General features: G+C 47.4%; 4 protein-coding genes across 6 annotated transcripts; 2 read left to right on the top strand and 2 right to left on the bottom strand.

The window, feature by feature from the left end:
- Positions 1-1,071: 1,071 nt before the first annotated feature.
- On the bottom strand, positions 1,072-16,428 carry LOC148387378 (leucine-rich repeat-containing protein 52-like). Its single transcript, XM_088396292.1, has 3 exons — positions 15,001-16,428; positions 4,576-5,962; positions 1,072-1,545 (listed from the first exon to the last, which is right to left on the bottom strand). The coding sequence occupies exons 2-3, from the start codon at positions 5,222-5,224 to the stop codon at positions 1,232-1,234; spliced, it is 963 nt and encodes a 320-aa protein (XP_088252418.1). The 5' UTR covers positions 5,225-5,962; positions 15,001-16,428; the 3' UTR covers positions 1,072-1,231.
- On the top strand, positions 7,188-8,752 carry mgst3a (microsomal glutathione S-transferase 3a). Of its 2 annotated transcripts, none has more exons than XM_088396293.1 (6): positions 7,188-7,342; positions 7,744-7,868; positions 7,997-8,073; positions 8,155-8,212; positions 8,301-8,373; positions 8,434-8,752. In XM_088396293.1, the coding sequence occupies exons 2-6, from the start codon at positions 7,752-7,754 to the stop codon at positions 8,574-8,576; spliced, it is 468 nt and encodes a 155-aa protein (XP_088252419.1). In that variant the 5' UTR covers positions 7,188-7,342; positions 7,744-7,751; the 3' UTR covers positions 8,577-8,752. The 2 variants fall into 2 exon arrangements, with proteins under 2 accessions (XP_088252419.1, XP_088252420.1); XM_088396294.1 differs by lacking the exon at positions 7,188-7,342 and adding an exon at positions 7,493-7,648.
- Positions 9,630-16,652, top strand: LOC148387377 (importin-13-like). 2 transcript variants are annotated; one of them, XM_088396289.1, is made up of 21 exons: positions 9,630-9,893; positions 10,022-10,129; positions 10,677-10,802; positions 10,872-11,488; positions 11,553-11,693; positions 11,763-11,904; positions 11,975-12,141; positions 12,234-12,354; positions 12,428-12,575; positions 12,691-12,872; positions 12,939-12,965; positions 13,036-13,170; positions 13,720-13,866; positions 14,015-14,095; positions 14,172-14,309; positions 14,373-14,469; positions 14,541-14,593; positions 14,652-14,846; positions 15,833-15,922; positions 16,012-16,193; positions 16,361-16,652. In XM_088396289.1, exons 2-21 carry the CDS (start codon positions 10,031-10,033, stop codon positions 16,446-16,448), a joined length of 2,976 nt encoding a protein of 991 aa, XP_088252415.1. In that variant the 5' UTR covers positions 9,630-9,893; positions 10,022-10,030; the 3' UTR covers positions 16,449-16,652. The 2 variants fall into 2 exon arrangements, with proteins under 2 accessions (XP_088252415.1, XP_088252416.1); XM_088396290.1 differs by having other exon boundaries at positions 9,630-10,129; positions 14,652-14,721; positions 14,788-14,846.
- Positions 16,571-20,139, bottom strand: fzr1b (fizzy/cell division cycle 20 related 1b). The gene is made up of 13 exons (XM_088396291.1): positions 19,973-20,139; positions 19,602-19,790; positions 19,120-19,221; positions 18,983-19,046; positions 18,783-18,901; positions 18,622-18,704; positions 18,350-18,533; positions 18,216-18,281; positions 17,738-17,840; positions 17,488-17,669; positions 17,190-17,423; positions 17,016-17,120; positions 16,571-16,946 (listed from the first exon to the last, which is right to left on the bottom strand). The coding sequence occupies exons 2-13, from the start codon at positions 19,677-19,679 to the stop codon at positions 16,812-16,814; spliced, it is 1,455 nt and encodes a 484-aa protein (XP_088252417.1). The 5' UTR covers positions 19,680-19,790; positions 19,973-20,139; the 3' UTR covers positions 16,571-16,811.
- Between the last annotated feature and the right edge of the window lie 1,611 nt (positions 20,140-21,750).

The following is a 21,750-nucleotide window of genomic DNA, read 5'->3' as shown; positions in this document are numbered from 1 at the left end:
GGATTTTGAATTATCTCACTGGTGCAGACGTCGCTATTGGATCGGCATTACGTCTGAACCTGTCTGGGTGCAACCCATGCGCATTTGTGCCATTGTTGTGGAGAAGGACACATTGTATGCTTTGAAATGACTTTGGTGGCTGCACAACGCCGGAAGGTTCTCAGCCCGTGAGCGGATATGGAAAAGCAGCAGCAAGCGAGGACAGCTCTTCTTGGATACCGCGTGTAGTTTCACGGCCTTTTTGTATCTGATTTTGCCAGAGATTAAGTCATTTCCATCCCCATTCCAGGCACACATCCAAAACTGGAAATACTGTATGATATAAGAATAAAAACAGACACAGGCCAGGCCATTTTTTTTTAGGGGGGGGTCAAGTTTGATATCAAAGGCCACACCATCCAGAATTGGCATGTTTGCCACGGTCTGCCTAAGCATTTTATATAACTTATGCTCATGCTAATTTGATGCTGTCACGTCAAAGCAGCAGTGATTATACTTGACTTCATTTTTGCAACTGAAATGCAAGCTCCCACTTCCCGTGTCTAAATTTGTAAGTCATTCCGTTCCTCCATGAGAAGGATTTTCTTCCTATTCGATGTGATGTTGATGAGATGGCCTATTATGGCGAGTTAGAGACGCTCACACTTGATGTCACATCTCCCGGCGGCTATTCCGCCGTGAGTTGAGCAGCTCCACACAAATGTGCAGAAGCATTAACAGCTCACAGGCGGGGAAATTTCGACATTTCTCCAATGATGGCCAGATGAAGTGTATACAATGAATGTTCTGACCTACATATTAGCCTGCACGCATAGCTGTTTGCAAATGCATGCTGAGTTTGGCTTTAATCAATCAAGAAAAATCCTTCTAGTACGTATTTATTTAAGAAAAAAAAATATTGCACGTATAGAGATATTGCACCAATGTAGTCATAACTGAACATACATACACGCAGTGAAGTGCATTTTGTGTAAGTGAAGGGATTGTCATGCAAAAAATGACCTTCATGACCTTCTGGTCTCCAGTTACAGAGGTGACTGCTGCAAACCAGAAAGAGCAGACACGCACGTGTTCAGTCCTGAGTTTCTCCTTTCGAAGACTTTAATATAAAGTGTTACTTCGATTGAATGCTGCTTGGCGTGTTCCAGGAAGGTGAGTGCCAGTAAGAAGACACCAGGAAGCTGAAAGTGGAGAACCTTGCTGCTGCAATCATCGCTCTTATTTGCACCTGCTAAACAGTAACAGTGTGTTTTAACAAAGCATTCTCCTGGGTCCGCCCCGACTCCGCGGCCCCTTCCTCTTCCTCATCCAGTTCCAGCTGCTCATCTCTCGTCTTGATGTAGCGCTCGTAAACCACCATGATGACCCCCGTGACCCAGGCCAGTACGGTGCCCGCAGCGAAGATGACAAAGCCGATGATGACGAAGAAAAGATAGTCCCAGGAACCCAAAGTGTGGCGGCACAACGTCCCAAGTTGGATGCTTGCCTCACCCAGGCGAAGGCCCTGCAGGTCGTCCGGGGAACTGCACATGGTCTGGCCTTCGTCTGTTTTATAAACACACACACACCAGCATGGTTTAAGTGTGTCTTCATTTGGAACACTTGCGAAGATCTCTGAGGAAACAAATGAGACTTTATGGTTCTTTCTGTTCTGGTGAACCATAAATAGCATCTGAGAGGCCTTCAAGTTCAACCAGAGCTTGGTCAATAATTTAAAGGGGGCTTACGGATGGTTTTGCAGCAAATATATTCACTCGGCTTCATCTCTACACTTGCTCAACAATGGTTTCACATTGCTCCAATACCATAGCGTGAGCAAGCACCATCTTGAATTACCGAGAAAAAACACACTTGGGTTAAATTATTCAAATCCCTGTTCTTCACAGCCGCCTCTGCACGTGTGTGCGCAACCAGAGAACAAAAGGGAAAAAAACTTCAATTGAGAGCTTGCTGCTTAAAAAAAAAAAAAAAAAAAAAGGTTTAGAACATGAATTGGGTGAGATAAATGTGACTAACAACAGTAACGTGTGACAACGACAAACTGTTTCCTGATATCTGTCTGGCTCCATAGCATCAAAAAAACAAAAAAAAACAAAAGGGCATCAAAACGTGAGGGCTTTCCCGTTCCTCGGTGGCTGGGCTCTATTTTCAGAGCCCCCCCCCCCCTCCTGCCTTATATAACAGTGGAGGGAGCTGCTAATCTAAGCATGGAGGACGACACAGGAAAATCTGTTGGTTCCTTCCGCCAGCGTTCTGGCTTTCTCTTCTCATTGACGCGTCTCCTAAAGTGAAGGGACAATTTAAGCCTTAGGGTTAGGTTTAGGCTTAAGGTTAGGTTTAAGCTTAGGTTTAGGGTGTCTCTCACCCCGAGCCCCCAGCACAAGCAGCGCTCCAATCTGGACGGGAGACAAAGTGCTAATAAAGAGATCTGGTCAGACGGAAGCGTGGCCCCACTCCTCCTCCCTCGCCAGCAGCTGTCACCACGAGAGACTCGACTCCAAACCAAGTTAGACAAAAGGCATGAATATAGGGCAGCTCTATCAGAACTCCTTTTGGACTTGGCCTAAGCTGCGGGCTTTGAGCGTGGGCCGGCTCATGTGTGGGAGCGAGAGAAGCAGGGGATGCCTTTTTAGCGTGAGCATTAGAACGCCAACGACCGGCTTCTTTGCTCACTAAGTCTCACTATAAATAGCAGCTGCCCTTTTACACACTCACACATGCACAGTAGTTCCAAAAACAAAGGCCAGACAAATGAGAAGCAGGACCATTCGTCCAGTTCAGTTGAATGTGGTGGGATGCAACTTTCAAATTACAGAGGAGATGGGAATGGGGAGGTTACTAAGCTTGGTTTGGCTGGATCGGTTGGGTTAGTGTACCGTCTATTTCCTAGGTGTCAAACTCAAGGTCCGGGGGCCAGATACGACCCGCCACATCCTTTTATGTGGCCGGCGAAGACAAATCAAATTCATGTGCTTAAAATTGCAAATTGAATTTTAAAAAATAGATATTATACTCTGATGAAGGCGGGAGAAACCGCCGAAATATGTCAGGTAATGAACCTAAAACAATTTGATATAAAAGAAACCAGTGAAGTGATTAAAAAAAGGAAAAACAAGATGAACTTAGTACAAACAGAGATATTGCTAGCATTTTTTTAACCATTTATCTTTTCACAATATTAGAATATTTTTTACTTGTTTCAGATTTGAATATTAGTTATTCATCGTCCATACTGTTTATAATATGAGGCGTTCATACATTTATTTGGGTTGACAGTCATAATGGCCCTCCGATATAAACTATGACGACGATTCGGCCTGCAACAAAAATGAGTTTGACACCCCTGGTCTATTTGATATGTTGACTTATACAGGTGATGGAAATTCTATCGTCTCCTTGCTGTCAACAAATGATCTACTGCAGCGGGGGGCACGTTGTCCAAATGCCCTCTGTCACAACGCGCTCCGTCACGTTTTTTTTCCGCACGTGCACCTGTCTCCGAAAATAGGGCCCAAAGTCTGTAGGAAGTTGACACCAAAGTAAATCATTAATTATCCTGTACATTTCTTTAGATCAATATATTGTTTAGTATCAATTTGTTATTTGTCAAAAAATATGAAATGCCAATATTGGTAGGCGATGCAACGAAATGACTTTCTAAAATGATTCTCGTAGTGTCGATTGATTGATTGTCAAGAACCGAGCCTGCAAATATGAATGAAAGAGCAGAGTTGTGAGGATCACGTGGCCTTCCTGCCCATGCACCTGCTCTTATCGAATGTCATCGTGCTCCACTTCCTTCACCTGCAGACACTTTACAGAGCTCACCGAGCTTGCATGGAGCGCACCCGTTTCCAAATATGCACGCTAAGGATGCGGGCGACACTGCCCCATCAAATAGCACCATGCTCTATTTTGTTTACACGTGTACCTGTCTCTCAAATATTGTGATTGTTTCAGGCAGAGAAGTAAAACTTTGCCTACATTGCCAACTAAACTATACCCCATGCCACTTTTTATTGGGTCACCGCCACAGTCCAAATGCTTGTGCTGCCTTGAGCCATTTTCCTGACAGTAAAGTATGCGCATATTTTGAACATTTCATTTACATTCTCTTTGTTTTTAAGTTCTGGGGGAGCAAACAGATTTTGAAGCTGCCCGGACTCGTCAAATCCGTGAGACGTTATTTACCAACAGCGGATGGCTTTGGCACAAATGTGTCAAGTTTGTGAAGCGGCGCTTGCATGATACATGACGTCTGGATTCCTTGTCGCCTTGGACAAGATAAGCCTTAGAAAATGGGGGGGTGAACAAATGGATGGATGGATGGATAATTAATTCAATGACATTTGATAGTTTAAGAGGTGGAGATGACTTGTCAGAGTTTGCACGGTGAATCTGTTTTTAACGAAGTCAAATCTGCAGATGCGCAGCTACGAACGAAGGGGAGCCACCGTTACATATTTAAATTAACTCTCGAAATCTTGATTTACATAAATACAATTGTGGCTCGGCTCCTGGTTGATATATATGAATAATGTTGCAATTGGTAAAAAAAAAAAGCAAGAGTAGAACCTTGAAACTTGAAGCCCTCCAAGTGGACCCACAGAGCCAGCTCCTCAGTGAAGCACTCACAGCTCCATGGGTTGCCGCTGAGGCCCACTGAGCGCAGGGCAGGTAGCGAGATCAGGGAGCTGACGTTGAGCACCGTCAAGTTGTTCCTGCTCACATCGAGCACCTGGAGGGCCAGGTTCTCCGCAAAGGCGTCCCGGTGGATCTCAAAGAGGAACGGGTTATCCGTCATCCGCAGCATGACCAAACTGTCCAGGGGTGCGAAGGTCCTGTCCTCGATGCGGGTGAAGCTGTTGAACGAGAGGTCAAGGTAGGCTAACTTGCGCAGATTCCCAAATGTGGACTGGGAGATCTCGCTCAAGGAATTGTTGCTGCAGTCCAGGTAGACCAGGTCCGAGAGGTAGTTGAGCGCCAGTGGCGGCAGCTCCTCGATCAAGTTGTTGGAGATGATGAGCTGACGGGTGGCCAGGGGCAGGTCCTCGGGGAAGCTGCTTAGATGCTGCCCAGCGCATTGAACCACCAACTGCTCGTCGCATACGCAGCGCTCAGGGCAGCCCGGCGAGAGCAGCGGCGACGCGACCGTCCCCGTGCAAAGCAGGAAAGCGGCGGCGGCGACGATCAGGAGCGCGCTCGGCTGCGGGGCAGGACGCATGACACCGAGGCCGAGGACTTCATCCACCCCGCTCGGAGCGACCCGCGCGCGCTTACATTCTTCATGAACCTCCGCCAGACGATGGTAAGAGCGACGCGGGGACAGTTTCCACAGTGGTCAGCGTAGACCGTTGCCCTTGTCGCTTGTCTCGCTTGCGCGTAATGTTTCAGCTCATCCTGTCAGCTGGTCCTGAACCCGACGCGGCGCGATGCAACGTGCACCCGATGGGCTCGCGCTGGTTGTCATACCTCGTGGATTTATGCCACAACACCGGGTGGCTTTCCTTCCTTCGCGCTTCCACTCCCACTGAGCGCGCTCACGACGTGCAACCCCGCTCCGCTCGGGCTGCGCGCGGTCACTTGTCATGTTTGGCTGTGGCATCCTCTCGCCTTTCCAGAGCCAACTCCGGTGAGGGGAGGGCTACTCGCTCGCGGTTGAAGCATGTGCACGTATACGGGGCAGCGGCAACCAAAATATTCCGTGTAATCCAATGAATTTACGAGCGTGTTTGCTTGCATGACCTATTTGCTCCACCGACTCACTGTGCGTGGCTTTCCAGTCATCCGCACGTGCCTCTCATCTGTGTGCAGCCAGAAGCTCACGTTGATCGATCATGAAACATGCATGATTGTTGCGCACATGTGCTCGCTCTTGCCTCAGGTGTGCGACGAAGTAGGCTACCCTGTAGCCTCACGTTGGACCCCAAAAGAGATTTACACGCGCCTTGAGCCACGATTGCTGAAGAAATAAAACAAAAATAAGATTAAGATGGTCACGGTGAGTGTTTCATTATAATGAGGGGGACCAACATGGACAAGATACTAATAATAGCGGAAATACGCAAAATTGACGCACATTGAAATGTCACAGATCGGAATAGAGCAGGGCGACTAAATACAGCTTGGACCAGGGTTTATTGAGGTAAAAGGTAGTTGGAAGGGAGGGTGAGGGGAACAAAACCAACAGAACCGGCATACTAACATAACTTAACGGACCGACCGACAGACTGGCTAACCGAAACAACACTGACAAAGACAGTAACCATGAAACAAAAATGACATCATACGACATTCACGATCCGGAAGGGGACTGAGGGGCAGACAGGACTTAAATACAAGACAGGTAACAAGAGCTAGGTGATTGTGGTTACATTGATTGAGGTAACGCAGGAGGGGAGGGGCGACGCCAACAGAAACCATGGCAACATAGACATAATAATGCACCCGGGGACGAGTCGTAACATGAAATGCAGTAAATGTGAGGGCTTGGACACATAAAACAATCCTAAATAATAATAATAATGAATTAATTAATTTGATTTGTTTCAAACATGTAAACTATATATTATCAAATAATAATAAGTCAAAGTCTCCTTTATTGTCAATTCCTCCGCATGTCAAGACACACAAAGAGATCGAAATTACGTTTCTCACTATCCCATAATAATAATAATAATAATAATAATAATAATAATAATAATAATAATAATAATAATAATAATAATAATAATAATAATGTGAATCCGCCAACGTGTCCGTCCCAAACCCATGCAGTACCACACGTGCATGACTAGCCAATAATGTTTGTTGACATTTGGCTGCTGGCTGCACCTTGCATGCGTCATGCAAGCCAAAGTGGGCAGATGCGGCCGGCTGGCTGACAAGCAAAGCAGATGATGGGCGATGGGATGGGACAGGGTGGTCTCACTTGCAGTTCTGCTCGTGCACCCAGTTTGAAGCTATTCTTGCTCGCTTGTGTAGGTGTCGAAGTGCTGAATCAGACTCGGCGCGTTGGAGGACGAGCAAGTGGCCACGATGGATGGGCGACAGATTGAAAGAACGCTTGATAGGCATCAGAGCTCGTATCTGATGATTCTGATCCAAATTCAGTTATTGGGCGACAAATGTCGAAGCAGTGGGGTTACGAGGACACCTAGTGGCGAATGCTTGCCAGTAACATTATATTAAAAAAAACACAGCACGTAATATGTGTACGGAAGTTGTCCGCCACGCCCATAGGGTGCGCGCGTTACGCACTCAGAACAAAGTCACAGCTTGCTCCGCTTACTGTGTTCTATTCCAGCTACTTGTGCACGTATCGTCTTGCTTGTTCAGTCAGGTAAGTACATTGCCCTCGTTTTTAATCACGGAGTAGTTTCCATTGTCTTTTTTCTTTTCAATGACACTGTCCTCGTTTGACCTTTTTTGAGGGGCGGAACACGATTGCGCTGGACTGTTGCTTCCAGGGCCACCATTCCGATTTCGCATTCATAATTTGAATGCAGAGATGAAGAGGCGAAAGTCCTTTTATATCACGTTACTGTTGGTCCTCTTTATGACATATAGCGTTGTTGGAGTCACAAGCTAAGTCCGTCGTAAGCCGAGGACTCCTTACAAACTGCTACGACTTGGGATTTTTGACAGAGTCATATTACTGACGATTACGTCATACAGAATCTCCTTCACAATCCCAACTATTTGCACTTGAAGCTATCAAACTGTCTTGTTTGTTTCCTTCAGGTGTCAAAATGGTTGTTCTGTCCAAGGAGCATGGTTACGTTGTGCTGACTGGTGTTGCCAGCATGATCATGGTGGGACACTTGGCAATTCAAGTGGGCAAAGCTCGCAAGAAGTACAACGTGCAGGTGAGCTGAGAAAGAAAAAAACAAACAAGTGTACATCAGCAGACAAGCTGCAGCATGCCTGGAGATTGCCTTTTGTGTGTCTGCATGTTCTGATCACATTGTGTGTGCATGTTTGTGTTGTTTTACAGTACCCCAAAATGTACAGCGATGATGATAGTGAAGAGGGCAACATTTTTAACTGTGTGCAGCGTGCACACCAAAACACGTGAGTGGGGAACGTGACGGATAATCATGATGGCACATGAGAGACAAAACAAAGATGTTGGGTTGGGTTTTTTCTTTTCAGTCTGGAGTTCTACCCCGCCTTCCTTTTCTGTCTGGGTGTTGGTGGCCTGCATTGTCCTGTAAGTTGATCAATATCACATTCACAGTTAAGCCAATGCATATCAGACACGTGTTACTATCAGACAAAATGTGTGTGTCTGCTTTCAGCGTCTCAGCAGTGGACTGGGACTTGTTTGGATCATAAGCCGAGAGGTTTACGCGCATGGCTACTCTACAGGAGGTGAGTTTGGAGATTTTTCAATGCCACTCGGGTAATTTGAAAACAAAAATTGTCATTCAGATCCTCAAAAAAGAGTGCGGGGAGCTTTTGGCAACGTGGCTCTGCTGGGGATGATTCTGACCACCGCCAGCTTTGGACACCACTTGTTGGGCTGGACGCGGCCGTCTTTGACATCTTGGTGTGATAACAATAAATGTTGTTGAATGGCAGGAGCCATCATACAAACACAACTTCACCTTTGCCAACGTTTAAAACAAGAAATCCATGTTCAGTGACCTGACTGGTTTTCCATGTTGGGAGTGGCCGAACACAGTTAAGAGTTGTAGAGTGTTGCTACCAAACTAGAATTGCTTTTTTAAATAAATGGAGTTCAAGTTCATTCATTGTCATGAGCCTGTTCCCCCCCCCCCCCCCCCCCCCCATGAGTGCAAGTGATTTATTCTTTTGTCAATAATCTATTAGATTTCTGTCAAAGGCGGGGGTTCTATTTAGTGTTCAAAGTCCACATGGCGTACCTTGGTGAATGAGTGTCTTGCTCCGAACTAACAGGTCGCAGACAAAAGACCCTCGCCCTCTTCCGATACATGGCTCGTGATGGTCATTCATGCCGTGGGTCCTTCTAAAGGAAGCTTTGTTTACTTCATACGCAAGCAAAGGCACAACACTTGAACAAAACAGCTGAAGACATCCAAAAGCAAAGCATAAAAAACTCAAACAGTTTACCAAAAATTACTAAAAGAGCATAGAGACATCTCAGGGCACACCAGGCTTAATTCAATACGGCTCAAATTTGGTTTCTTAGTTCATTATCTACTCATCTCAGCAATCAACGGTAAAACTACGCCACCCTGTGGCTAAGGTGAGATAATTCACACGAACGAATGGCAAAAAAAGACAAAATATTCATAAATAAAAACCACTGAGATTATTTACATAAATAACAATGAAATGGTAATTTAATAAAAATATATAGGTAGGAAAAAACAAAGTATCATTTCACGCACGCACCCCCCCCCCCCCCCCCCTTGCCAGGGATGAACCGGTAAGGAAAATCACCATAAATCCCAAAACAAAACCAGATCTCATCTCCTTGCAGAGAGCAATTTTAAAAAGTCCACCGAGTCGCTGTCTTCGCTTCTGTTTGTCGGAGCTTGTTTCCGTTACGTGATACGCGTCCGGGTGGGACATGAGGGCTAAAAATATCCTGAGGGAGTCGCATGGGTGGGCTCTCGTATCGACACAACATAAACAAAAAAGCTGCAGATACCTTCTTGGACATCACACCTTTTCCTCGCCGCTTGCATGGAGTAATTTGTAAGCATCCTTCATTTGCATCCCTGCGCAGCCAATCAGGTGCTAGTGCGTCAGAGACGCTCCTCTTGTATGTCGTGCTCAACCGCAGCTTTTTCCCCCGCGTCTGTTATTTTAACTTTCTGAGAGTAAATATGCTAGAACAGAGTTATTGGTCAGTGAAAGACGGCCGGACTCCTTCATGCAAGTCCATTGAAGTCCATCAAGAGGTCAGTGTGGTCACGTGTCAGCGTGGACAGCTGACAGCCGCTCTTGAGTGTCCTCCGGCCGCTCGCATTCACACACTTTGGAGAGCTGTGTGTGCTTTTCAACTCTTTGTTGACCCTCTTATCGGTAGTGAGGCCTAATGGACGTCCGGCATGGGGAGACGTTCACCTCGCACCCGACGGCGGGTGCAACAAATGCCGACGAATTACAGGAGGTCACAGTGAGCAATGTGGAGGCGGTGAGTTTTCTTATTTTCATTTTTTAAAAATTATTTCTTTAATGCTGAAGTCTGCACTTAAATATGGGGAACTTTAGTTCTATACGCTGTATTGTATTAAAAAACATTTATGACAAGCAATTATTTTATGTACCACTAGAGGGAGCTTGGGTACCACCTATCAACAATCTGATTGGATACTTATTAAGACGCTTGGAAGTTTGATGTGTAAGGCAATGTTCTAGTAACTATGAAATCCTACCTTTGATGAATTCTCATGTGTGCTGGATACAGAAAATGACAAATAAGAAATGTAAGATGTATAGTACGCAAACATTTCATTGGAAAACAAAAGCAGTTTAAAGAGACAGTGAGGAGAGCTCTGGCCCAGCAGACGCTTTTGTAACGTGACACCAACTATAAGCATTTGCCGTCCTAATAATAGCAAGCACAGCACGCTTGGGATCAGTAACTAAATTTTTTTGTCTCCCTCTTCAATCAAGTGGTCCTTCAGTATGAATATTTATGCCAATTGATTGTGAGTGAGTGAGCCCCACTTGTCTTGTAGGCTCTCTTCCAGCTGTATTTCGAGCCAGACATGGAGCGCAAGAATGCGGCCCAGAAGTGGCTGAGCCAGGCTCAGGCGTCCGCCCAGGCGTGGCACTTCTGCTGGGCCCTGCTAGGCCCCGACAAGGTCTGCTCATCCACTCCAAACTTGACACTGGCTTGTTGCACACTGACATTATTGTCACGTGGTCCACAGATCCCAGAGGTCCAGTTCTTTGGAGCCAGCACCCTCCATGCCAAAATCTCCTCGCACTGGAGTGACCTGCCTGCAGACCAGCACGAGCGCCTGAGAGCGCAGCTCCTTTCCCACATTTTGCACTTCTCCTCCGGCCCCAAAATGGTTTTAACCAGGCTGTGCGTCGCGCTGGCCTCCATGGCCCTAAATTTAATTCCCCACGTGTGGTCGCAGCCGGTCGCCGACATGGTGCGAGCATTTCAACCTCAGGGCCCTGAAGGCACGCAGGACCCTCAGCAGCACTGTCTGGCCCTCCTGGAGCTCCTGGTGGTGCTTCCCGAGGAGCTTCGGAGCAGCCGGCTGGCGCAGAGCCGTCGCGGCCAGCTGAGGGAGGCTCTGGCCGGGGAGTGGGGTGCCGTGTGTTCCCTTCTGCGTCAGCTCCTCCAAAGCCAGGACTCGTCCATCCGGGTGAAGGAGAAAGTGCTCCGCTGCTTGTCCAGCTGGGTGGGACTGGATGTGCCACTGGGGGAGACTCACGAACTGCTACAGGATTGTTTTGCTACTTTATCCAACCCGGAGCTCTTTGACACGGCTGTCGAGACCATCGTCGGTACCATCTCGAAATCCGACTGCCAAAGGTCTGCAGGGCAACTGAGACTTGTCTTGTGTTGCCACCGTAACTCATTGACCTCGTACCCGCAGGTACAGCAATTCTCTGTGGAGTCTGATGCCGCTGGTGTTGGGTCTCCATGATCAGCTGAAGACAGCAGCTCAAGACGGGGACATGGAGACCTCACACGGCATCTGCCGCATTGCCGTCGCCATGGGCGAAACACACTGCAGGTGCGCTCGCATGGTCGGCGATCCATCGTACGGCTGAATTTGGACACGTTTGGTTCTGAACGAGGACAGGGTGTTGCTGGAGCAGGTGGAGCACTGGCAACAATATCTGGCCTTGGTCAACATGATTCTGTTCTGTACCGGAATTCCCGGCCAGTACCCAATCAGCGAGACCACCAGCTCCCTCACACTCACTTTCTGGTACACCCTTCAGGTGGGGACCAAATGTAAATCTGCCAACCTTGGACAGGTGTGCCATCTTTCTTGGCTTTCTTTCTGCTCAGGATGACATCTTGTCTTTTGAGGAGGGGAAGCAGGACATTTATCTACAAGTGTACAGACCTGTTTACTTCCAGTTGGTGGATGTGCTTCTTCGCAAATGTCACTATCCCTCCCAGGAAGAGTACAACTCCTGGACTTGTGACGACAAGGAGCAGTTCCGAATCTACCGGTGATGCTGATGAAATGAAGCATTTGGTCCTTCGAGGGGCGTGACAAGGTTTTTTTTTGCTGCCACGAGTAACAGACAGGTTTACCTTCCAGAGTGGACATCTCGGACACACTGATGTACGTCTACGAAATGTTGGGAGGCGAGCTGCTCAGCGAGCTTTACGAGCGCCTGGGCAGGCAGTTGACGGAGCCGCAACGGTCGGCGCATTGGCAGGTCCTCTATCTGGTCCAATACATGACATGCCTCCTCATTTTGTGAGCATAACTTTCTGCCTTCCCCTTTCAAGGAAACCGAGGCTTTGCTCTTTGGCTTCCAGTCCATCGCCGAGACTATTGATGTGAATTACTCGGATGTCATCCCGGGTCTGATTGGCTTGATGCCCACAATCAACATCACCAATGTCATGCTGGCAGACACGCTCATGTACACCATAGGTGCCTGCGTGCATGCGTGTTATTCAGGAGTTGATTTCATTTTCAACTCATAACAAGCGAGTGTCTTGTTTGAGCTGGGCTCATTTTCTGTATTACATGTGCCTGTGTCGCCAAGGATCCTTGGCTGAGTGGCTGGCGGACCACCCGGTGATGCTCGGGGGCACGTTAGCCATGGTGCTCCAGGGTCTCGCCAGGCCCGAGCTGTCCGTGTCCAGTGTTTCCACTCTGAAGAGGATCTGCAGGGAGTGTCGATACGATCTGGGGTCCTACACTCAGGATATTCTTAATGTGTCTCAGGTCAGACGCGCCGCTTCACAGTGTTCAGGAAAATCACATCATAATAATACGTGCAATCCTATGTAGGATGTGCTCCTCAAAGATATCCATAAGGTGAGTGAAGAGTGTGGCAAAAAAATCAGGAAATCACGTGTGATTTGATTTGCTTTGCTCTCGTGTGCAGAGCAGCCAGTGCATGTGGCTGATGCAGGCCATGGGCTTCCTGCTCTCAGCTCTACCGGCCGACAAGATCTTGGCAAAAGTGCACTCGCTCATCGGCCCTCACGTGCGGCAGCTGGACACTCTGGCCAGACAACCGGTAGGCGGAAAACTGAAAATGTTTTTGAAGAATAATGGAATTGCATTTTTTTGCACTCAGCATTGTGATTTAATAAGCTATTTATTTATTTATTTATTTATTTATTTATTTATTTATTTATTTATTTATTTATTTATTCATCCATCCATCTATGTATGTATTTATTTATTTATTTATTTATTTATTTATTTATTTATTTATTTATTCATTTATTTGTCTATGTCATCATTTTTATTTTCCAAAACAAATATAAGCAATACGTTGATCTATCTTACAATAAATAATATTAGATTTAGTACATTTAAATATTTGGGTTTTGTACTTTAGGATTACTCTACACTGAACCACGATTAAATAAAAAAAATCAAAAAACGTTGATCTAATTTAATTAGTGGATTAAACCCCTTAGGCTAAAGTTGATTACGAAAATGCAAACAAGTCTGTGGCTTTATCATGTAAACCTGAAACAATGTGTAAACACGTGGACTGCAATTTTTTGTCTATTTATAATTTAGTTAAATCTCATAATGACTGTTTTTGCGCATGCAGGTCGATCCTGCCAGCAAACAGCCCATCATTCGCATCCTGGGAATGCTGTCCAGCCTCTTCACCGCTTTGGACGTCAAGCGACCCGCAGACGTGTTGGACGGAGTGGCTCGCTCCGCACCAACTCACCCGCAAAGCACACTCAACCCGGTAAGCTCAGCTTTACCCAGAGATAAAATTGATGCACGTGAGTCGATGGTTGCGCAACAATAGCCACAAACAAGTGCCAAAGAACTCGAAAATTAGACGGAGGGTCAATTCAATTTAAATTCAATAGTCATTTTTTGTGTGTGTTTAGGTTGTGGTCGTACTACAGCAAACGTATGCATTGATCCAGAACATCCTCAGCAAATGGCTGGAAGATTCGGAGGTGGTCGAGGTAAGAAGAAATGTTGACCTTCAATACCCTATTATTGACCCTCCCCTCACCCTAACCCCACCCCTCCCCTCCACAGGCAGTGTGTGGCGTATTTGATAAGTCCATTCGAACTGTCCTACGGGATTTCGGGCCATTGGTGGCTCAGCTGAGTGAAACGCTGGGCCAGATGTATAGCGCCTTCCCGCAGGCCTCAGCGCTGGAGCTAGCGTCTCAGGTGCATTTGCGCGTTGCACAGGAGCTAAAGAAAACACATCGAGACTCCTACTCTTCTCCTTAGATGGTTCACATCTTTGCTGGAGAGCACCACCACTTGACAGCCATTAAAAGCCTGGTTGAAGTGCTTACCGCTTCCACACTAGCCCTATTTCCACAAGGTATGTATTTTTTGTAAAACAAGTGCAAGTGTTTTTTTTGTTTTTTTTAAATAAAGCCTGTGATTTTGTAGGCATCAGGGACCATCCTGACGTGGCAGAGTCCTTCATGTACCTTCATGCACAGGTTGGTAGAAAACATTGTTTTCTTGCATCACGTTTCACCTCAAAACATGTGCGTATAGATTCTTAAAAGAAAACCCGAGTTGTATCTGGAATGGGATCATCTGGACGCCAATGCGCTATTTCACTGTGGTGAGTATTTTTATTTCCAGCAAGAATCTCAAATCCTGATTCTCAAATTCTTTTTGCTATGCTCAGGAATTGTGTCACTTCAATTTCCTGAGACATCCACAGTCAAAGCTGCCAGCCACTTCTTTGTAAGTTGAAGCTCCTACAAAGCACAAGCCACACCTGCTGAAGAAATAAAACAAAAATAAGATTAAGATGGTCACACTGATTGTTTCATTATAATGAGGGGGACCAATATGGACAAGATACTAATAATAGCAGAAATACACGAAATTGACGCACATTGAAATGTCACAGATCGGAATAGAGCAGGGCGACCAAATGCAGCTTGGACCAGGGTTGATTGAGGGAAAAGGTAGTTGGAAGAGAAGGTGAGGGGAACAAAACCAACAGAAACCGGCAAACTAACATAACTTAACGGACCGACCGACGGACTGGCTAACCGAAACAGCGCTGACAAAGACAGTAACCAAGAAACAAAAAAGACATCAGACAACATCCACGATCCGAAAAGGGACTGAGGGGCAGACAGGACTTAAATACAAGACAGGTAACGAGAGCTAGGTGACTGTGGTTACATTGATTGAGGTAACGCAGGAGGGGAGGGGCGACGCCAACAGAAACCATGGTAACATATTGACATAATAAAGCAACCGGGGACGAGTTGTGACAGTCAGATGTTCAGTGGAACACCAGAATTGGGAAAATAATTTTATTTAGAAAAATAAATCTCTCTCTCTCTCTCTCTCTCTCTCTCTCTCTCTCTCTATATATATATATATATATATAGATAGATAGATATAGATAGATATGTATTTATTTTTCTAAATGAAATTGTTTTCCATATATATATATTTATATATATATATATTCATACTAGAGTTAAGGTTTCAAACTAGGGTTTAAATCACCTAACTCAAGGCCCGGGGGCCAGATACGGCCCACCACATCATTTTATGTGGCCCGCAAAGACAAATTGTGCATCAAATTCGTGTCGTTACTAGAATTGCAAATTGTCTTCACTTTTAGAAAAAGCTTTTTTTTTTAAAATATTTGACTAGTTTTTACTCGTCTGATTTGAAAATGAGTTGTAATTTTTCTCCTCTTGCGACAGACCGAGTGGTTGCCTCGATGTCAAGACGTGCCACCTCTTGGCGAGGTGCTGCAGAGGGACGGCAAGCTCCTTACAGAGAGCATCCTGCACGTCAGTCCCTCTTTGAAAAGCAAAGTCTCAATTATTTCTTTTGCAATCACTCATGAAATGGCATTGATTATTTCGTGTTTGGCTCGCAGGCGGTCGGCGGCAGCTCTCCTCGTAGTCTAACTGATCATCTCTCCGAGGTGCTTCTGAGTCTGAGCAGACATTGTCCGCATTTGCTATCCGGGTGGCTCCAAGAAGTTCTGCAGTCGCCGGGTTTCCCGGCAGCGCACGTCTCCGCTGAGCAGAAACGCGACTTCACCCAGAAGCTCCTCAGGTGAGTCACTTCCTCAAAGGCGTTCGATGAGGCCCACTCGTCTCAAAACGGAAGAGCTGAGGTTAGGAAGATTTGAAGCCGTTCAAAATTGAAATGTCAAATCATGACACAAGGGAAGCTCAAATGGGTCGAGCCATTCTTTCTAAAGTATGTTGTCTCCTTCCAAGGGAGCAGAGCAACAAGCGTCACGTGAAGGAGACAGTGAAGGAGTTCTCTCTGCTTTGTGGTGGCCTGCAGGGGTCCGGACGCCACTAGCCCACATTTCTTCCCGCAAATCCAAAGATTGCAAGTCAGAGCAAAATCCAACATGAAATACTAAACAATTGTGTTATCGTTTTGCACCTTCTCACAGCCCCAACAAAGAAACACATACAGACTTGTTCTCTGAGTTCTTTTTAAACTGGATGTCAGTTTTTCAACATGTATATCTCTGCTAAAACATGATGAAATAAAAACAAAACAGGATTTAAGAAGCCAACGATTTTTTGTTTTCACTGATGAACGGAGGGTGGGGGTGGGCAGAACGAGGGGGAAGTGCTCATTGTTGGAAAAACATAAGGACAGAAGAGTTGCGGTGCGGTGGGTGGCAAAGTGCTGCAGGTCGGCCATCTTGCTCCTCTATCGGATTCGTGTGAAAAGGTTCAGTACAGACTTAGACTCCTTGGTGCAGCGCGTCTTGCTGAAGATGTTCCAAAAGCGAAGCGTCTCATCCCCCGCGCCCGTGACGATGGCCTCGCCGTCAGGGGACACGGCCTGAGAGAGAGAGAGAGCAAAAAACATTGAACTTGCTTGTCACATGGGACCACCCTGATGATATCATACCAGGTAAAGAACTCTGTAGGAGTGTCCCGTCAGCTTGGCCACCTGCGTCAGCGACGGGTACTTCCACACCAAAATCTGGTTCTGAGAGTAGCCGTGAGTGCTCACCTTGGAGCAAAGACAAAAATGGATAGCGCCTTCTTTCTTCTCCCCAGCAGTGGATTTCGGCGCACTCACCAGTTCATTGGCGTGCTTGGACCAGGCCAGGTTGCACACCTGGGAGCCCGTGTCTGTGCTCTGCAGCGCCTGACCCGTCAGCGTGTTCCAGAAGCGCAGACAGCGGTCGGCCGTGCCGCCGCCCGACGCCAGCAGCCCGTGCTGGTGCGGCGACCAGGCGATGGCCTTCACGGCGGCGAGGTGCTCGCTGTACTGTTGCACCGGGAGCAGGCTGGAGCTGTTCCACACCAGCAACTGAGACAGAGAGAGCGTGGCCGTCAACGTGACCGGGAAAGGAGGCCATTCTGGATTCATGTACCTTGTTGTCGTTGCCTCCGGAGGCAAGATGCTGATGGTCGGGGGACCACTTGAGACCGCACACTTCCTGTCGGTGTCCCTGCAACCGCCTCTCGGCGGAAGGCGGCGTTCTGACGTCCCGTTGCAAGATGACTCGGTCGCGACTGCCCGACGAAAGCTGCTCCCCGTTCCACGCCAGGGCGCCTTGGACGCAAGCCAAGCCAGAGGCCGTCAGGGGGCAAAAAGCCTCGGTGGGGGCGGGGCCAACTTACCCACACGAGCCGAGTGGCCCTCCAAAATGGTCAGCTTTCGCCCACCTACCGCGTCCCAGATCTGAACGTAACCTTTGTGGGTCCCGACGGCAACCAGGCTCCCCTAGCATGCAAATCCACTTGAGATGTTTTAGAATGTCAAAAAAGGATGCCGCGAGTCCTGATATCGATAAAGGCTTCTTCCAATGTACCCGATGTCAGTGAAGGCTACCGATACTATAGGCAAGTAAAAGAGAGTACGTGCATTGCATCTGTAACTTTAGCTTTGTTTGCTGACATCGTTTGGGTGGTGCAATGACAGATTATACAAGATTAGAATTCATATGCGGACTCATATTGGTATTGGTGAGGACAAAATTGTCCCCAAATTGTACTCATCAATCTCGTCTGTTAAATCAAACAGCCAAATGCAACCGACTGCGACTTAAGGTAGCATAAGTGTCGACCTACAACGGGCCGGTCCTTTTATGCGGCTCACCCTCTCGTTCCAGCACACCGAAGTCACAGAATCGCCGTCCACCGAAAGGTCGCACAACCGTGTCACCTGTGAGCACACGCAAGAGAGTCAAGCACTTGGTGGAGAGTTTGTCGGGGCAAAACGATGGCTCGCACCTGGCTGGTGCAGGCGCTCCACAAGTAGACGCAAGCTCCCAAACCCACACTGAGCAAGTTGCCCGTCGACCAGTCGACCAGGTTGAGGTAGAAGTCGTCCTGCAGCTCGGGGGCGTCCAGCACCTTGAAGGGGATCTTGGAGATCTTGCGGGCAGGTTTACGAGGAGAGCGGAGCAGCTTGTGACTGCGGCGGCAGAAAGCCAGCTTTGCGGCAAAGCTAAACACATGCCAGGGGAGAGCGAGCGAGCGAGCAACCTACTGTGGCGGCTTACCTCTTGTTAGTAAGCGGCGAGAGAGAGAAAGGTGAGACTTGGTTGTCGCCGTCAAAAGGCGTCGACTTGGTGCGGACGGCGTACTGTGTGGTTCAAGAGAGACGGCGTCATCTCCACGGCTCACCAAACAAAAGAACGGAACCGGCCGGGGCAGTGCGTACCCGAAAGAGGCCGTGCGAGTAGACGGCGTGTCGCCTTTCGTCTGCATGAAGGTCCGACACCGACTCGATGCCCGCGCCTAGCAACTCGTTCCTCAAGAGGGCGGCGTACGCCACCGTGTCTGTCGGCGGTCATATCGCACGCTTGAGTGACATCATCAAGGACGCCGGACCTCGAATGGCCGACCGAGAGGATTCCCCACCTTTGCCTGAATCTGAGCTGGCATCTTTTGCTTTTTGGTTCTGGCCGGGGGAGCGACAGTTCTCCTGAACGGAGAAGGAAGAAGGTCAGCTGAGCGAGCGGGCGGGCGACTTTGTCCGCAATGGATAAAGGGCTCACGTTGGCGTAATGAAAATTGATGCTCCAGTTGCTTCCAGCGCGGGTGGGGATGAAGCGGTCCCCTGACTTCACACTGATGGGGCTGCATGTAACGCTTCCACACTAGAGAGCCAGAGAGAAAAAGTGCTTTTGTGGAAATAAATTATAGTCATATTTTGTTAGCCAGCATGTGAAATAACCAATATTATAGATATATCAGAAAAAGAAACGCTTGTCATTTTTTAGTTTGCAATTTTCAAGTGAAAAACGACACATGGAAACAGCAACACTGCCACCAAGTGGACGAAGGCGGAACAGCTCTTTTGACACCACATTGTCTGAAGACTGCGCGTGCAAATCTTGAAACGGTGTCTTCCAAATTTAATTGCGCGTGCCCGCTGGTCCACGAGCGCTCATTTAACAATTCACAAGCAGAACTGAACGTGCACAAATAAGAAATCATGTAGAATGTGTGAAATGTCGCTCTTCCACCATCATCTCACCCTACTCAGCCGGGCCTCAGCGGGCAAGTTCTGGAGGTTGATTTGCCTCAGAAGACGCCTCTCGTACTCTTGGTCCATGACGGACGTACCCCAAGACCCCCCCCCCCTCCCCTCTGCTGCCCCCCCACCCCCCTCCCCGGTTTAAACCTCCGTTCGTGCCTGGTGAGGGAAACCACGCAGAACCTTCATCTGCAAAGACACACAATTGCTCCGGTCACATCGTTGCTGCAAGTGCACGTCGTTATTTTATGTTACATTTCTAAGAAAAAGACAAAGAACAGCATCACGGTGAGCCCGTAGCCCCCTCACTGTTGACATGATCACAAGGCAGTCATTTAAATGGCAGCATGACGTCATTTGGAGCCTCTTACCTCACTGGCCATGCGCTCATGTCACGAGATTGCGTCTTGTACGGAAATCGTCGCTGTCACCCGACGTAAGCGCGAGAAGACGCACACTGCTGGTGTTTACGTTCTCAACAAAAAATGGCGACGGCATCAGCTCAGCTGCAAGACATTGGCTGGATTTGAGTGACTCCAAAGCGACATCTATTGGCGGAGCCGAGCTCCTACACGCTGGCTACTCAAAAGGGTGATTCTCACTTATGGCCACAAGGAGGCACTGCTGCTGCACTATCCCGAAAACAGACGTAGAGTCGACCCCCGCGTACTCGTGGTTCGTCACTTGTGGATTCTCAAATTCACAGATTTTTTTTTTTTTAGTTTCATATTTAATTTTTTCTCCGGTTTCGATTTATTCCTCCCATTGAACCCTTGTTTTCCATGGAAATCGTAAATTAAATGTTTATCAATGTTTTTCTTCAAGATTTTTTTTGGGGGGGAGTGGTTGCCATTATGTTTGGTATAATTACTCAAGTAATCTGCTGCAATGGCAGTGACCGTCACGGTCGAGAGCCCGTGTGGCATGTCTGCTGGCCTTCAAATCGGCACGTAGGCCCGTCTGCCACGTTGCCCTTTGACACAGAGCCACAGTGATCCAACCCATTGTATATTTACAGTACATGTCGCTGTCATCAGGGTGGACGGATTTACTCAGAATGTCTTTTCTGGGTTAATGAGAGACAAAGCCCATGATGCACATGCTCAGAGGTGACACACTCAATGACAGATACAAACATTGGATATAATTGTTACTTTTATAAATGTGAGATTTTAAATACATTTTTGTTTTTTATTTGAAAAACCTCAATAGTGGTTTCGGACGTGCCAGCCCACAGCCACCCGAGCAGACGGCGACATCTGACAGCTTTGCACGTTTTGGCCACAACATAATCATATCTGCATCCTTCCATCAGGGCCACGTTTGAGGAAGGCAGCGTCTGCGGGTACCGGCAGGGTGGAGAGACAAATTTGGCTCCTTATCGCTCCTGTAATAGAGAACAGGCCAATGGGCACATGGGAGGTTGGCTCACTGTGCTGCAGTGCAGTTTGATCCTTAGAGGAATTTGCAACAACAAAACAAGCGGCTAATCTTATCTCTTACATCTCATCAGACAAAAACAAAAAGGAGCTTTCGTTATTGTAGGTGGCCAGTGTTTTTCCGATACAATAATCCATTTAGAATTGAAATGGAACATTTTGAATGCCAAATTGTCTTTACTCTCACAATGCTGGGATAAAAAGTAAAAAAAAAAAAAAAAAAAAAAATCGCACGATAACCTGATGCTTGATGACATTTACGGGGAAGCACCCATCCTGTTATTGTCCTGGCGTTGCATTTTTATTTTGTAAGAGAGCAGAACTCCTACAAGCAACCTTGCTTTCAGGAAGCAAATTGCTCTCTTATCCAGATCCAAGCGCATCAGTCTTTCTATTTCAGCATTCTTCCTTCCTCGTCTGTCTGAGCTCAGCGCTGCCCTCCACGCTTGAGGCCCGCCCGAGCTTCCATCTAATTCCGCTAATATTGCCTTCCATTTTTTCCCCTCCACTGCCCAGTCGCTGTCAGTCCAAATGAAAACAAACAGCAGCTGGTGAGTCAAAACTTCAGGAAGACGTTTGTTTTCATAACGCGGATAGGGAAAGAGCCCATTTGTTTTGCAGGAAGTGGCTCTCTTCCTCCCTGCCTCAGCCGAAGCCTGCGGGCCTTCTCGGGAACCCGACCGATACAAAGCTGAGGAAAAGGTGGGGGG

Source organism: Syngnathus floridae, chromosome 14 (genome assembly GCF_059516105.1).
Source record: "Syngnathus floridae isolate MCC-2025c chromosome 14, RoL_Sflo_1.0, whole genome shotgun sequence".
NCBI classification, from domain to species: domain Eukaryota; kingdom Metazoa; phylum Chordata; class Actinopteri; order Syngnathiformes; family Syngnathidae; genus Syngnathus; species Syngnathus floridae.
The sequence above is the reverse complement of the archived record's forward strand: the minus strand, read 5'-3'. Positions and strand labels throughout refer to the sequence as shown.